Source organism: Corvus moneduloides, chromosome 2 (genome assembly GCF_009650955.1).
Source record: "Corvus moneduloides isolate bCorMon1 chromosome 2, bCorMon1.pri, whole genome shotgun sequence".
Lineage (NCBI taxonomy): Eukaryota > Metazoa > Chordata > Aves > Passeriformes > Corvidae > Corvus > Corvus moneduloides.
This window is the reverse complement of record NC_045477.1, coordinates 96,511,599-96,527,854: the sequence shown is the minus strand read 5'-3', so window position 1 is coordinate 96,527,854 and position 16,256 is coordinate 96,511,599. Positions and strand designations below refer to the sequence as shown.

General features: G+C 42.4%; 1 protein-coding gene and 1 long non-coding RNA gene across 3 annotated transcripts in view; both read right to left on the bottom strand.

Annotated features, from left to right (window-relative positions):
* The window catches only part of SH3RF3 (SH3 domain containing ring finger 3), a 244,917-nt gene that overhangs the window by 80,660 nt on the left and 148,001 nt on the right, over positions 1–16,256 (bottom strand). For both annotated transcript variants that reach the window (XM_032100460.1, XM_032100461.1), the window contains exons 2-3: positions 10,755–11,030; positions 3,607–3,702 (exon numbers count right to left, since the gene is read on the bottom strand). In XM_032100460.1, the coding sequence (XP_031956351.1) occupies positions 3,607–3,702; positions 10,755–11,030 (372 nt within the window). The remainder of the gene's footprint in view (positions 1–3,606; positions 3,703–10,754; positions 11,031–16,256) is intronic.
* On the bottom strand, positions 242–2,777 carry LOC116440120. Its single transcript, XR_004238420.1, has 2 exons — positions 2,168–2,777; positions 242–519 (listed from the first exon to the last, which is right to left on the bottom strand). It is a non-coding gene; the product is annotated as an uncharacterized LOC116440120 (long non-coding RNA).

Below are 16,256 nucleotides of genomic sequence, written 5' to 3'. Positions count from 1 at the left end.
CAGTTGTAATTTGCTGATATTACAGTCACAGTAGCACCCAACATAATTGCCTTGCTCTACCACTGACTCATAAGGCTTCTTGATCTTGGTCAATACTTCTTTGCTCTGGGGGCTGCATGCAGAAATTTTGCTCTAACAGCTCTGATTTTTGAATTTCCAGTTCCTGCCCATCTGAGCAGGATGCATCCCTCTAAATATTCAGCACACCATTGCCCTCAAATTTCACTCCCAGACACTTAAATCTATTAGGACACACTTTATTCTTCATTATTCTCAATTTTACACATTGCAGCAGAACACAACTTTCAAACAGAGGTAATAACAGAAGTTATTAAGAATGAAGGGTTAGCTTGAAGATAGTAAAATAAGAGAAATTTTGTCAGGGCTTGGAATTCCTTGCTGGTCCAAAACTCCTCCTAGCAATGATATGACTTCAAACCATACAGATTATTAACAAGATGTTTATTTCAGGTCAGAAGGCACCTTGAGGATCAATTTGATTATGTTGTGGGTTTTTTTCTGTAGACAAATTAGAACACAAATTATTAGCCCAAATGACTTCTACTGAAGATGAAGGACAGCAACAAGGTAAGAAGAAACAATAGTCCAAACTCTTCCTGACAGAACATATTGTTTGTGACTCATGCTGTAAAAGTGATCATTGTGAGCTGTGAATATTTGTTCCTTATCCAACTGTAGCTTTTCTGAGGTTGGGATAGGGATGACACTACAGAGGCAGGAAAAAGCCTCTCTGCAAAAATGCAAGCACCCTTGCAAAACACTTGTAAGGAATAAAGAGTAAGATCCATGCCATGTTACACTCATATGGCTGTACAGACAACCAAACATAATGCTAAGATAGAGACTTTCTAAAACACTGCAGGGACAGTGTTTTAGGCATATTTTGATGTCTGCTGGTTTTTTGTGCCTCTGCCACCACAGTCTGGCTCTAAAAGCTGTCTTCCTGGGCTTCCTTTACAGCAGTAGTGATCCTGGTGAAGAATTTGCTAACCACCCCTCCTATCACCCATTGCAAAACCTTTTTAAGCACCTGCAAAAAGCCTTTAGTGCAAGCACCTGTGTGAAGGGTATGGCAGCACATTGCCAGGACAGTGTTACCAAAGGGGTCCACAACAAGGATTATATCCACTGTTTGTAGCCCAGGCATGCTAAACCCTGAGATCCTCAAAGTGACCGGCTTGTTTTCTAATGCCCTGGCTTGCATAGCAAGGGTAAGAGCTCTTGTCTGGGCCGTGGGAGCAACTGGGGACAGCAGAGCCTGCCAAGCTGGAATAGACTCTATCCAGAGTGCAAGGCTTAGGATGCCATGTGAAATCCCACACACTTCAGCCAATCAACTGACACAAGTGGAAGGCTACTGTGAGAATTAAACTTTGTTTATTCCACACATTTTGCCAGGATTTTGAAAACCACTTAATGGACTTGGACAGGTTTGAGGAGTGTTTTTAGATTCAAGTACTACTTCTTTAATGGATTTATTTTATAAACATCAGCACTGAGATTTTCAAAACTTCTTTGGGACTTGACCTGCTGATTCCTTTTAATTTTTAATGCAAAGTAACATCTGAAGCTGGCAACAGCAACGTAACTGTGGAACTCGAATACTTGCATAAGCTCATCTCATATTCAGAACAAGGCCTTCATCCATCATGTGGATGAAATAGGTGGCTGATATTGTAGTCTGGAGGATCACTTCCCTTTGGCTTTACAAACCACTGCACAAATGTTATGTCCATGGCACCCAAGTATCTCATATGAATAGGCCTTTCAAATCTCCAGATTTCAAATTTATACAGATAAAACATGTGTGTGTGTATACACACGAATATACACATAAGTGTATATAATTGCACTTATTTTACCTACTCTGTGTGTGTCTGGTACGAATGTATATGCACACAGACATTCCTACTACTTGTGTTCTTGTCCCCTGGTGCTGGCTACCTGGCTGTTTGCACCTCTTTAGAATCTGCAAGCATCGCTGTTCTGATTCCACACAGTGCTACCTCCTGCTCCTCCATGGCCACCCAGCATGTCCTAGTGCTTGGAGAACTTCAGCAAGACATTGCTCATGTTCCCTACAGCTGTTCTTCTAAGGTTGTGAGCCCTTCACCCTTCTAGAGCAGTAATTATAGAGAACAGATACCTAGGAGTGGGAGAAGGATCAGGATACTGCACAGTGCATAGGCAGTGCCAGCCTCCACACGAAACTAGAGCTGGGGAAAGATGGTGAGGCGCAATGGTGGCTGGCTGTGCAGAGGTCCCTAGTTCACTCCTTCTGCAGCAAAATTCAGGACAGTAACACTGCACTTTCCTGGGACAAGAAAAAGAAGGGGAAAAGGATGAAATCTGGGAGAAACCCAGCTTTCTCATTTAATCACAATAAACTGAAAATGTCTCACACACTCAGAACAGAAGAAAACTAGTCATTAACTTATGCAAGGCAGCTGGTTTCCCAATAATGGCTCCTACACATTCTTGTTTTAATATTGTTGTTCTTGTCAACTGTGGGAATGCAATGTATATTAATGACAGTTTATTCCAAATTGGTCATTGTTGGAGTTAATAATTAGGTAGTCAGGCACTAATTATGTCTGTTTTGTCTCCAATCACTGACTAAGAAATCTGGAGAAGTAATTTCGGAGGCAGGCACCAGAGCCACACACAGTAGAGCAGGCCCTGCTGTGGGCACAAGAGATGCTTCACTACAGAGCAACACCAGACAACATCTGGGAGCAGAGTCAGGGTGATACTGCTCCGAGTACTGGGTGCAGAGTGGCAGCACCTCAGAAAAATACACATGCATGTGGTGCTCATCTGCTCTTTGCACCCCTGGTTCACCCATGAAGGAGGAAGGCTCCTCGAAGGCACTGCCTGGCACCTGGACAACAGAGCTGCACCAGCAGGGCCACCACGGGCCACCACGGGCCACCACTGCTGGCTGCAGCCCTGGTCCCAAGCAGCATCTGGCTGCAAGGGCACCACCAGCAGGAGGACGGGCAGCAGTGGGAAAAGGTGGCACCACAGGTCTGCTCAGAGGAAGTGAAGTCTCAGCATTTACTCTGAAATAAGACTCCTGTGGAAATTACAACAGAAAATGCTTGCGACAAAGATGGGTCTGGCACACATGGAATGAGAGCTCTTGGGCACATGCGTGGAGGTGTCTGAGCCCCTGCTGGGGCAGGGAACACCCACAGCACCCTCTGAAGGTCTGTGCATTCTGACCACAGCTGAAGCTGCACTGCTGCACTCCACCAGCCCAGAACTCACATCTCTCCTCAGATACGTGCAAGATATCCCAACTGCAATCATGCCCCGCTATGTTCCCTATGCATTGTGGAAATTACACCAAAGGGGAAGCCTTTAGAAGTAGCTCATGGAACATACTTTGCTGACCACTTTAAATTGAATTGGGTGTACTCCCACAGTGCCTTAGCAGACAGCAACCAAAAAATTCCCTTTTTAGTAATTCTGTTTTAATTTATCCTTCTCATATAAGAATACTTGAGGTTATCCTGCCCTCTGAGGCACAAAACCCCGCAAGATGTCAAGACCAGCATCTACCACCATGTGTTCTAAACTTACCTCAACATAGAGGATAGGGAAAATGCCAATCTTGTCACCCAGCATTCCTTCTGCCCAGTTGTCATCCACCCTCCTGATGACTGTCAAAATTTCATCCTAAAATCAGAGATACACAAAATACATAATCAGATATTTTCAGTAGAAAGATGCCAGTTTTTAGTTACCCACATGATAGCTGACAGAGTGAGTACACAGAGGAGGTCATAAGCCAGGTAAAAGCGTTTCCTGAATCCTGGGCTAGCAGCATCGCTTGCCCAGCAACCTATCCCAGGCATCCTATTCAAAGTGCATTGAAGCACCCTGCAGACTGATGCAGCTCATGCTGGCTGTCAGCAGCTCCAAGGGTCTGGCCACAGCAGGTGGGAATAACTAATAACTAATAATAGGTAACTCCTGGCTTCATTAAGGGGAGAGAAGAATGTCTGACCCAAGAGGTCACCTATAAATCATAGGTGAAAACTCCTTAGCATGAAGTTGCCCCTGTGCATCCAAGAGTCAATTTGTGATGCTTGTCTGCTCCAGAAGACAATTCAAAGGGAAGCACCAGTACAGCAAAGGTAGTCCTGGAAACACTTCCAGCAAGGAGCATAAGGAATAGTACAAGGTGCTCAGCAACAAGCCTACACTGCTGACACACTGAATGTCAGCTTTTCTTTACAAAAAAATATTATAAGGTAAAATTGCAAAGCAGATAAAAAGCCAAAGATAACATAGTAAAAACCAAATTGCATCCACCTGTTGGATCAGCTTCAGTTCAGATACTAGTTCATTTCCTAAAACCAATGGCATTTCAATATTATATTTAATCTAGAGGACCTTACAAAAATTTCAGCAGATGATGAACTTCTTTGTGATTATAAAACAAGAGATAAAGCAAAGTACAAACCAAATTCGTACTGCTCAAATTTTCTCTTGGTATAGTTCCAACCTAGAACGTACAAGTCATTAGGAAAACTCAAGTGTCTAGAACAAAATCCTGAATTTTCCCAGTTTGAACTACTCAGTTTGTCAAAGGATTTCTGCTACCATCCCTGTCTTCTGGGGTCATCATACTAAACTCAGGCTTGAACTAGCACTGCTTTCTAGAGCAGCTGTGGAAAGCAGCCCTCTCAATGGGGCTCTGCCTGGATGCTCAAATCTCCGATGAGAAAAGGAAGGAGTGGGCTGAGAGAAGCTGGGAAGTCAGCTTTGTTCCCTCACGGCATCCAATCTTCCTCTGCTCCTGTGCAGAAATTTACAAAAAAGAAAAAAATCTCTTCCTCCAGAAAGCTGAGACAGGGTTCCCTGCCAATCTCACTTTATTTACACTAGTCACTCTGTGAAAATAAGAGCTACAAATGGTCTACCATACTCCAGGTAACAAGATACTGATGTCCAATGGCCAGGCAAGGGCAACTGTTTTTTTGCAGATACTTCTCACATAGAAAAAACCCCACAAATTCCTGATCCAGGATGTTCAGACCATGGATTTGCATTGATAGAAAAATGACCAGAACAGAGATGTGATGTGATGTACTTTGTAGTTTTTGAACATGTGCATTTTGAACACGTGCACTCTGAAATAGTTTAAATGTTTCCTTTGAATTATTCATCTGAATGATCCATTAGGGGAAAGCTCATAGAAACGGCTACAAACTGAGTCCTTCAGCTATTTATTACAGCTGGAAGGATGCAAAAAGAATTTGTGCATTTAATTTCCTGAAGAAACAGATAGTGTTCCCTTCCAAAGCCCTGTCTGCACAGACCATTTTTGATCTGTTTAAAGAACTGACAGTAATGCATCTCTGCAAAGCTTCCACACGCTCTTACAAAAGACCAATTAGCATAAATTTAGAATCTAGGTAAAGGGTGTAAACGAGGAAAAAAAATGACTACCTCACTTCAGGGACCTGCTATGAGTGTTCTTATTTTTATATTTGCTCATTTCTTTCCTTAAAAGAGTTTTTTAAAAACACAAAATGTGATGGGTCTACACTACATGCACATATATAACCTTACATGTGTGTAAGTGCATACATATGGGTATGAATAGAATCATAGATTTTTCAGGTTACAAAGGACCTCTAAGATCATTGAGTCCAACCATTAACCCAGCACTGTATATAAATGTGTATATATATATGTATGTATTTGCATACACACATAAGAAATTAAGAGAAAAAATTTTAAACTGTAAAACCCCAGAAGCTTTCGACCAGATTTTGTTAGAGGCACTGTGCAATCCCATCCCTGGAGCAGGCTGTACAGACACCTGGCAGGAAAGGTTTATCCTGTGTTTACTTTGCTCAAGGATGGGGTGGGGAATGGCTGACCTTTGAAGATCCCTTTCAACTTCACCTTGTATGGATGCATGAAATCTGGAAGCACTTCATGCACTGAACTTAGTTCGGCTCAGCCACGTCTGGTTGCTGAATATGGTCATATACGAGAAAAGCATCCTGAGATATGCTGACATTCAAAATGAGTATCTTTGTGGGAGAGCAAAGTGCAAATTCCTGAGAATTCCATTACATAATTAGTTTTAAGAAGGGTGTTGAAAATCTCCAGAATTACAGCAAATCCCAAAAAATCTTTTGAAATTTTTTATTATTAGAAAGTTTCTTTGAATTCGCAGCCAACGACATCATTCTATACAGTGAGCTGGTGAAAGCTTCAACATGAACTGTTTTAGAACCTTATATTAGCTGGATAGCCGTGCTACTTATAAATTCCTAGAAAGGTTCCCAAAAGGATCATGAATAGCAAAACGCCACAGATCTCTTGGCATACCACTTCAGCTTTCTGAACTTCACTATTTCACATTGACTAAATTGATTTCCAGGCAGCATAAAGGAATCCAAGCCTCAAATCTCATTTCAAAAGCCAATGGTATCCACTGTAGTTTGGACAAAGATATGTCATGCTCCTTTTATGCCTGTTGCTAGAGCCTTTAATTATTTGCTCTCTCCTTCTTTCTCGAGTTTCTCTCTATTCATCAGGGCTGGATCAGCCTTGTGACAGGCATGTGGGACCTGCAGTTCCAGTTTATAATCATTATCAGAAAAGAAGTCAAAGATAGATCACTTAAAAAGCAATCTGATTGACAGAGAAATGAATCCTCTTCCTGAGAAAGCAGCACAAAATTGTGTCCAATAACAGTCATGATTCACAGCCTGATTTTTATTCTAGTCATTAATGGCCATTAACGATGCAATACAGAGCAGCTGTGCCTGCTATTCTGCAGAGATAACTACTCCATCTAGAGCACTGGGGAGATCTCAGCAATGGCAGGATGGCACCACGTGGTGCTTGGTGAGTCCAGCAACAGCACTTGCCAGCTGACACGAGAATCCCTGTCACCAGCTATTGCCAGGATGGTCCCTCTGTGAACAGCAAATGCTGCTGGAACTGAGTGCTAAGGGGCTGCTCCAGAGCTAGTTACAAGTATTGGATGTTGTTGCAGTGGGGATCCTGCAACACGCATATATCAAACCAGGAGTCCCGTGGAAAGGAAATATATATGGACAGACAGATTCTTGCTAGCTGTTTCAGAGAGATGTTTATTTCTCCAGCCGCATGGCCGGGGCTCTGCCCAGGAACTGTTCCAGTCACGGGACCAAGGGTCCTTCTGCCCGCGCAGGGAACACAAACCAACCAATGGGAACGAGGCTGAGCAGGGGCAGGGAAACCCCGTGTCTGTGCCCTCAGGGCCCCTCTCCCAGGGCTACATGGCAGGGGAGGGACCCCAACAGGATGTGCTGGTTCTAAGATTGGAATGGCTCTTGTTAGACACCACTGTGGGCTAGGAACAAAAGTGTTGGAAAATGAAGGAAACACTTGATGTTACTAAAAATGTGATCAGCAATGAAGCATGATGAACAGTTGATGTTACCTGGACAGGTTTGAGACTCATCTACCAGCATCACTCAGCCTTCTGATGGCCATGGGAAGATGCATGCAAAGAGTGGTCGAACACCAAAACAAACTCGTGGGCTGAAACTGGACTCAGTGTAAGGCTGGAGTAACTACACAGACAACTACACAACTACTTCAGATTTGCACTGCTATACCGGAGAGCAGAATCCTCTTGCACATGGTTTGTACCAGCGTTCATAGCCCAGAGGAGAACAGATTATTTTTTAAAACAGCGACAGCAGGATCCCAGGTCCATAGTGTGGTACCACGTTAGGAGAGATTAGAAAGCTAAGCCAATAAATATATCCCAAGGGCATGCAATTAGGCTCTGTAGGCCACAGCATGATTGCAACCACACTAGGGAACATCATGAGTAAAACTTCTGAAGCTACTGGAGTTAAACTGGTGCAAAGTTGACACAAGGCTGGAACCAGTTGTTACAGAGAAAAAATAACTGCCTGGTTTGGCTAATCACTGCTGAATGCTGAGGGAAAACATCAAATCTGGGTTGTTCTATCATCTTACAGACAATGCAGAGGAGAGAACAGAGGTGAGACCCTATGCCTGTAAGTATGGTTTATTTGGGAGGAGGACTTGAGGGAGCACAAATGGTGTACAAGAATGACAGATGGGAGCTTTGGTTGTTGCACTGGATACTCAAGACAGATTTTTCTCTGCCCCTCCTGATTTTATTCTTACACATACAAAATTATTACATTTGATCTATCTTTGGCCTTTTATTTGGAGAGTGTTGTATCTACAGGAGATGAAAATGGGTAAATGGCAGAAGTACCCTGCAGCACTGCTCATGAAGATCTGTGTAAAGTAGACTTCATTTCCTTGCAACACACCTCTGGAACAACGGAAAATTTTAATTTTAAAAAACATAGCAAAACAAATTAGTAAGAGGAAACACCAAATATCCTTCCTTTGTTTTCTTTTACTGTACCAATAGATATTCTGAGTGCATAGTAACAAGGGGGATGGGAAAAAGCAAAGCCCAGCAAAAGAGCAACAAAACTTAATGATACAGAAGATCCCTGTGTTTGAGTTTCCTTCTTATAGCTTCTCTTTAGAGGAAAACTCTTCTTTATTATATGTTTATAAGTAAAATCCAATCACAAGTGTCTGATAGCCTTAAATGAGTTGCAGGACACAAATAGGTTATATTAGTTTGAATAAAAAGTATGCCAAGGTAACCCCTCTGCCAGAGGAAGGAACAAATAGCATAAATGAGACTGAGACCTGGTCCAGCATCTTCAGATGCAAACTGAGACATTCAAGTGATGCATATTGCTCAAAGTGACAAATCACATCTACAGCACTGCAGTGCTCAGGGCTCTGTGCAGAGGAACTGACTGCATCAGCAGATAATCTATAATCTGGGCTAAACATGAACCTTCATCAGCACAGGTGACAGCTAAAATTAGCATTGAGAAAACTGATGAAAACACGATGGTAAAGTCCCAAGATGAAAAATAGATTATTCACTGTCGGGGAGAACAATAGGCAGGACATAAAAATTGTTACAAGGTGACAGCGTGTGTAGTGGAAGGAGCTAAAGTAGAAAACAGCAGCAGAAGAGAAACCAACCCCCCTTGGGGAAAACACAGTCATCAGGGATAAAAGGATGCCGACAGTAACACAAGGGGTGAAAACAAGGAAAATTGAGAGATTAAGAGTAGAGCTATACGACAGAAAGAAATGCACCATGTGAGAATGACACTGGACAGCCGAGAAAATGAGAACTATCGCTATACAAAGGCAGTTATTGTAAAGGAGGTTTTCTAATCTATGGCACCAAATATATCAAATACAAAAGTGTCTAGGAAAGGACCCGCTCTAACAAAAAAGACCACAACTGCCTGCCATACCTATTAAATTTCTTAAGACTGAGCGAGCAAGGAATATTTTAAGTGGACAAAGAAGATTGCATCTCAGAGAAGACACCAGTGTACCTCTGGGCAGGCAGCGATAAAAACAAGGCACCAGAAAATATATATTTACTGATAAGGTCTCAGAGGTAACTTCTGGCTAACTTTCTGTTAGTGCATGGCTGTTACTTCTCACTAAGCAGCCCACTTTCTCGCAGAGATTCACAGCTCCATGGAGGCTGGCTAGTCGCAGGGTTTGCAGTGTTTGCAATCAAACACTTCACTTGCTATGGAACAAAAGTGCTTACAAATCCTTTGTTAAATAAATATGAGAAAGTATACAGTCTGGGAAATTGCATTCTGCTGAGAAACACTGCATGAGTGAAAAAGATGTTACATTCGGTGAGAAAATTATATGCTGCAAATAATTCATTCAGCTATAATAAGTAGCTTCAAAAGAGGAGGTCAGTAAAATACTGGTGAAGGATATTTTTATCATCTATTTCATATTCATTTTCAGCATAACTGTTATTACTCTATGTGATACTATAACAGCCGCAGACAGCTGAAATAAAACAGAAAATGGTAATTAACAGGTTCTCCATGGCATTCGCTGCCATAAATTAACAATAGGGGATATACTTTATTTTACTGTGGGTTTCTTGATATCCATGAAACCCATCTAAGGTCAACACAAATTGCTAGGGAAGGGAGGGGGAGGCAAAAAGCAGGTGGGGAGGTGGGGGTGAAAGGGAAAACATGACATTTTAAATCCAAAGGAAATTACTCAGTTTTCAGAAATATCTCAGTTTTCTCTCATTCCAATGGGAATTTATTAAACATTTTGGTTTAAAAAAAAACAAAGACTGTTTTTTAAATGTCTTCTTTTTACTGTCTTTATGTTCTTAAAATAGGAAATACTGTGATGTATTATGATGATAGTGTATTTCAACTGCTAATTGGTGTATGGTATGATGCAATATACATTGTGAAGCTGAATGTAATTTTAGAACACTGGAACATCTGATTCAATAAGGAACATTAAAAGACACATTTCCAATAGGTTTTTTTTCTGAAATTTGAGTCATTCTTGGGGAACATTTCAATGCAGACGAAATGCATGCTTTTTAGAAAAATGTTCTCAGAAAGCGTGCAGCCAGTTCTACTTGTTGAGCTTCACCAGCTTTATACCAGCCTTGCTACTCATGGCTCAAGATATCTCACAGAGTAGGGTAGGCCAGGCAGGCCAGGAAGACCAGGAAGGTGTCCCACCAGTCCCAACACCCCTGTGCTCCTGACTCAGCTGCCAGCACCACATGTGCCCCATCACTCCCTACAGATGCAGCTTTCTGAACATTTTTTAAAAACCCATTCCCCTACCTTGGTGAAGGTCAGGCAATCCTTGTCTTGATCTTTATCCTTTATTTCAAAGTCATAAAGTGCTTTGCCCTGAGGTGGAGCTTGTGGGAGGGGCTTGATACACTGGATGTAGCTGGCAGGGAAGAAGCCGTGGTTGCCATTGAGCTCCCCATGGTACCAATTCTCATCCACCTTGCGCCGCAGAATGATGATGTCCCCCTTGTTAAACTTGAGGTCACCGGGCTCTTTTCCCTCATACGTGTAGAGGGCTTTGCCGTAGGGAAGCTGAGAAACACTCTGGGGAAACAAAATAAACATCTTTAAGCAAACTCCAGCCAGCATGAATATCTTCCTTAGAGTAATTTTTTAGCTAGAAGCAAACTGATCAGCCATGATCATTTACCAAATTACCCCAATGACTGCAGCTGACTGCCACATAATGCTGTCCACTGGATCTCAGGAAAACTAGGATGTATGTGATGATAAGCCTGAGAAGGCAGGTGTGTTACATCAGAGCAGGCACTGTCCATCTCATGTAGCTCAGCTGAAACCTGCAGTACCTCTTACACCACCATGCGGCATCACTTAATTTGCAAAATATCCTACATAAGCAGAACTATATGTTTAAACAAGTAAACTTGGACATGTCTAAAGGTAAAATATTAGATATTTTGACCTTCAGGGTTGCTTTGGTTTCTGGAGCTCAGAAGAGAGAAAAAACAATACAAGCTTGATGATTCACAGGGTTATAAAAGCTGGCAAATTGATAATTTTTCATTGCATTTGTTTGAGCAACTCGAAACACTTTTGAGTTTGAGCTTTTTGTTTAGCTTTTGATTCTGTAACCAAATACTCTTATTTCTGTCAAAATCCCCAAGTCTTATGCTACTCACTACAGGCTACTGTAAACAGTTACAATATTCTTTGTTGATTATGAATTAATGTCCTTGTGGAAAAGTGGAATAGGCAGTTCTTTTAGAACTAAAAAGAGCTCTGAGGCTTTCACTCATTAAAAGAATTAAACAAGCTTACTAAAAAATCATGGCCCATGAGAAAAAAAAAAGCCTAAAAAGTTCATAGTTTGGTATGATAGAAAAGAGAAACCTATTTGATGGAAGCCACTTGAGTGTGAAGAATTCTTCCCAGAGTTCATTTTGTCCCAGTGAAAGATAGATTAGCTCACCCAGGCTGCAACTGCATGGACGTTTTGGTGGAAGTACTGGTTTATGCAGTCCTTGCCCTCCCTGTCTACTTGCTCCTCTTCTTGCTGAATCCCACAGAGCAGAGGCTAAGTAACTGTGTTGGACACAGCTTCCTGCTGCTTTGGTCTTATAACAGCTCTTTAACCCATACTAGAGTAGAAAAGGTGTATTGCTGCATTATCCTATTCCATTTTTCATTTTATTTAATTCAAACTAAGAGTCAGCTTGCAAAGATGTAGCAGCATGTAACACGGGTATGTTAGAGAGGTCCTGTACAGTCAACCTTCCATAAGAGCCTTTTTTTTTTTTTCAGAGCTGTATTTACAAAAATGACACGGTTTTCTTTGCATACACATGCCTTTAAGTAGTCTGTTCCCTGCTGTGCATCATGCTTGTCAGTGGGGTGTCCTATAGGGACAATGAAAAAGTAAAGCTATATTTAATAAAACACCCTGGTATTCCCCCAGGTGTTTCTTATGCCTGTACTTCTGGATGACATTCCTGTGCCTAAAATAACACTCAGATGCTTTCCCTGGGGGAAGGTGGAGTGGCCTGACAGCAACACTGCATTTCCGGAAAATGAGATGCTGGGATGACTTTTCACGGTATTTGTTAAAGCCAAGGGTGGAGGCGTTTTTCAATCCCCACGGGTGCAGTAAATGGACTGCTCTGGTGGGGTGGGTTTTATGCTCCTACACCTGCATCTTTCAGCAGGAGGAGGAGAAGCACAGCCTGCTGCCGGCACCTCCGCCCGCTTCTGGGCGCCAGATGGTCACTGAGGCAGGCAGACACCACACTTATCAAAGAGTAACTTTCTTGAACGCACCTTCACAAGCAGGCACTAACCTACTCATTTTTATTTATTAGGAAACGCTTTAGTAGCTGTGCAGGTCTTGGAAAAAAGATCTGTGCGACAGATCTTTCTGCCTACAGGCCACAGTGAAGGAGACAGGCAAACCGGCACAGCTCTTCAGAGCACTGTCCATGCTGTCTGGAGGGGCATTTAATTTCATTCAGACGTGTCCTCAGTTCTAACTTTTCTCATTAGCAATTTGCAGTTCCTCTTTTTCCTCTGTATTCTTCTGCATTTTGCTGTATCTGAATGGAGCTACCCACTTAAAGACCAGGTATTTTGGAAGCACCTTCAAACATAACTAAAATAGCATAAAATCAACAGCCAGCTAACAAAGCATCAAACAGTTTCTGCCAAATCAGTGGCAGCATCCTACTGATATTTTTCTCTCTGCCAGGATGGTTACTTTCCCTGAAAGCAAAGCTTTGCCCCCCCTACCCAGCATTTTAAAGATTAAGCATACAATACCATCAAACTCCTTAGGTAAGGCATAGATTGCATTACTGATTTGAAACTAGAAGAAAAACTCCACATTAAGCTGAAAGACTACAGAGCCTTGTAGTAATTTAGAAATAAAAGGTTCATTACTCTAATTCATGCTGGGAGAAGACAATTTATCAAAGTAAGAGTAAGACTTCTGCCAGGTGCACAGTGCTGATCCAGATACACGCCTGGCAAACACACTCTGTATCACTTATCCTAGATGGGACCTTCCTATTCCCAAGATCTTTGAAGCAATTCAAGGTCAGATCAATTTCTTTACTTTTTAGCCACTTTCTCTTCCCAAGCCTCATTTTACTGTGTAAAAAGGCAACAGCCCTCAGTGCTACAGAAAAAGAAAGTGGATTTTACTCCACTGCACACTTCACCAATGAAATTCTTACGCAATACATGCTGGGCTTTTATTGGTAATTAATCGATCTGGCTAGAAGATGATTCAGGTCTCTCTTTTTACCTTCACCTGATGCAAATGAAGACTTTTAAGAAAAACAAACAAACTGCCAGATATAAATTTGAAATCTGGCATTGTTTTATTTGGAGACCTTAATGTGGGAATTTGCAGTTTAGGTGCTTGTGTTCTTCTCCTCTTTCATGGGCTTATCTGTGGACCATGTCACCTAGGAACTGTCCTACACAGAGAAGATCTGGGCAACTGACAGTGGGAAGGACTTCCAAAACAAATTGCTCCAATTGTCAGCTACTGCTTTTCTAATTCTGAATCACAGCTTTTCAACTAAAAACTCTGTAGAGGCACTTCTTAAGGTGAACACATTATTTAGTGGAAAAGATACCCTTCTACTGAAAAATTGCTGTGATTGAGACACTTCCCAGCCTTTCTGTAAGGTCCTATGTACCCATTTTGATTTGAGCATCCCAGGTAAGCCTTGCATTAACTGTGGCCCAGGTACCAGTGTCCTCTAATCCTTTTCAAATAAAGCTACTTGTCCTGTTCTAAAGCTTTAAGTGCCTGCTCAAATTGAACAAAGAGAGAAATCTAATAACACAATTACAAAAAAAACCACCAAAAAACAAACCAAAACCCCACAAAAAACCGAAATACCACCAACCAACCAAAAATCCCCGAACACCCAAAATAAACTCTTGAAGCTTCTTTGATTATATATTCTGGCCAAAAGATCTAGCTTTCAGTGGACTTTTCAGGGTCAGATTATATTAATGGTCCCTAAGAAGCATATTTTTCTAAGTTTCCCTTTATTATTCCTACTTTTGGTTAATTCATAAGTGAGAAGCAAATCAGATTCAGAAAGTTCCTCTGAACTACACCTGAAAGGAGGGAGCATTAAGCATCTTTCAGAAACAGAATAAAAACAATCTCTGCTGCTGTTTGCTAGTTGTAATGTCGCTCCTCGTGAACGGTTATGTGATTCATAAAAACCTTCCTCTGATCCTGATTACCTTCCTCATTGCCAAATCTTTGTGCAGGCAATTCTGGCTTACCCACCCCCCTCTTCTTCACTTGACTTTCCCTATGCAAAGGAAAAGTGGTCAGTCAGAACTGACATCCGACTGACATGCAAACTCCCCAAGCCCTGCTGGTGAGCATGTCCTTCCCATTCTATGTTCAAAATCTTGGCTCATGCCCTGTCCTATTTCCCCTCAGGTCTTTGTTCCATGCAGCAGCATTTCAGTCAGAAATCATCACCTTCAGAATGCCCAGGTGGTCTTTCCTATAAAACCTTCTAATCTAAAACAGGATATAAAGTATCATCTAAGAGATCAGACAAAAGCAAAGCAGACAGGCAAGGTTTAGGGGAGACAAAGCACATAGATTCTCCAGCAACTGCAGGAGGGCTCACACCTTCCTCTTGCTCCCTGCTTCAGCAGAGCAAAACCTCCTTACCCTTCCTCTGCCCACTCCATGCATGAGCACTGCCACACAACAGCTGGTGGACAACACTGAGACCCTGCACTACACCCCCACCATGCACTTCATCCCCCTGCTCCACTGCCAAAGTCCCTGCTCATCCATGGGGCCCCATCTTGGCATCTTCTGCCTCACTATGTCCACGGAGGGGAACTCCCTTTCCAAGCCTGGCCCCAGCAGCATCATGCTGCTCCTCTTCTCATGGCACCCAGCTCCACCATGGCCACTCCTGCATCCAGGGACCAGTGTGGTGGCAACCTGGCTGTCCTGTGGGGAGCTCGGCAGAGACCACCACCCCACTGCCTTCCTCCAAGCCAGCTCTTGACCTGTGCTTCACTGTGAGGAACCCCTGCCATCATCCCCTCCCCAGCTGCCATGAAATCTGATCGGGCATAATGCAGGCGGCTGCAAAACTAAACAGCCTCGACAACTGACTGCCTCAAGTAGTTGATTTGCCCTGCTGGTTTATTGTGAAGCTAACTGGCATTTGGCTATGATGTGTATTAAATTTCAAAATGCTGTGTGGGTGTGTATAGAAATAAAAAATGAAAGAAAGGAAGAAAGGAAGGGATGAAGTCACAGTCAACGGCAGCAGCCAGTTTCTTTTTCCTGCCACTAAATCCATGCTGGCACGATGCTGAATACTGCCAAAGGTTTCTTTTCTATTTCAGCAATCAATACTGACGTAAAAGCCTGAAGCGTTAATATGCTGAAAATCCCCCTTGCAGAAGACTCAATGATATGTTGGCAACTCAATCATTCTGCATTTGTGTTTCAGCAATGTCAAATGGCAGCAGTTAAGCAGAAACCTGCTGGCAAATTGACAAACAACAGCCATGAAGCAATTAACTGGCAAAGCTGGAGCATTCTTCATTATGTATCCTGAAGAACAAAAGGAATGGGAAAAAACCCAAACATGCTTGCTTCCAATAAATTCTCCCAGTAGAAAGCTTAGTAGAATGTGAGCTGCACAGATAGAGTAGGTCTTCAGTTTTCAAAAGTTACAGAAAATAAACACTTTCCCAATGTTCTCAAAAGCAAGGCAGGCTCCCACGCCTGCCAAATTCTGTGTGCAGGACTCG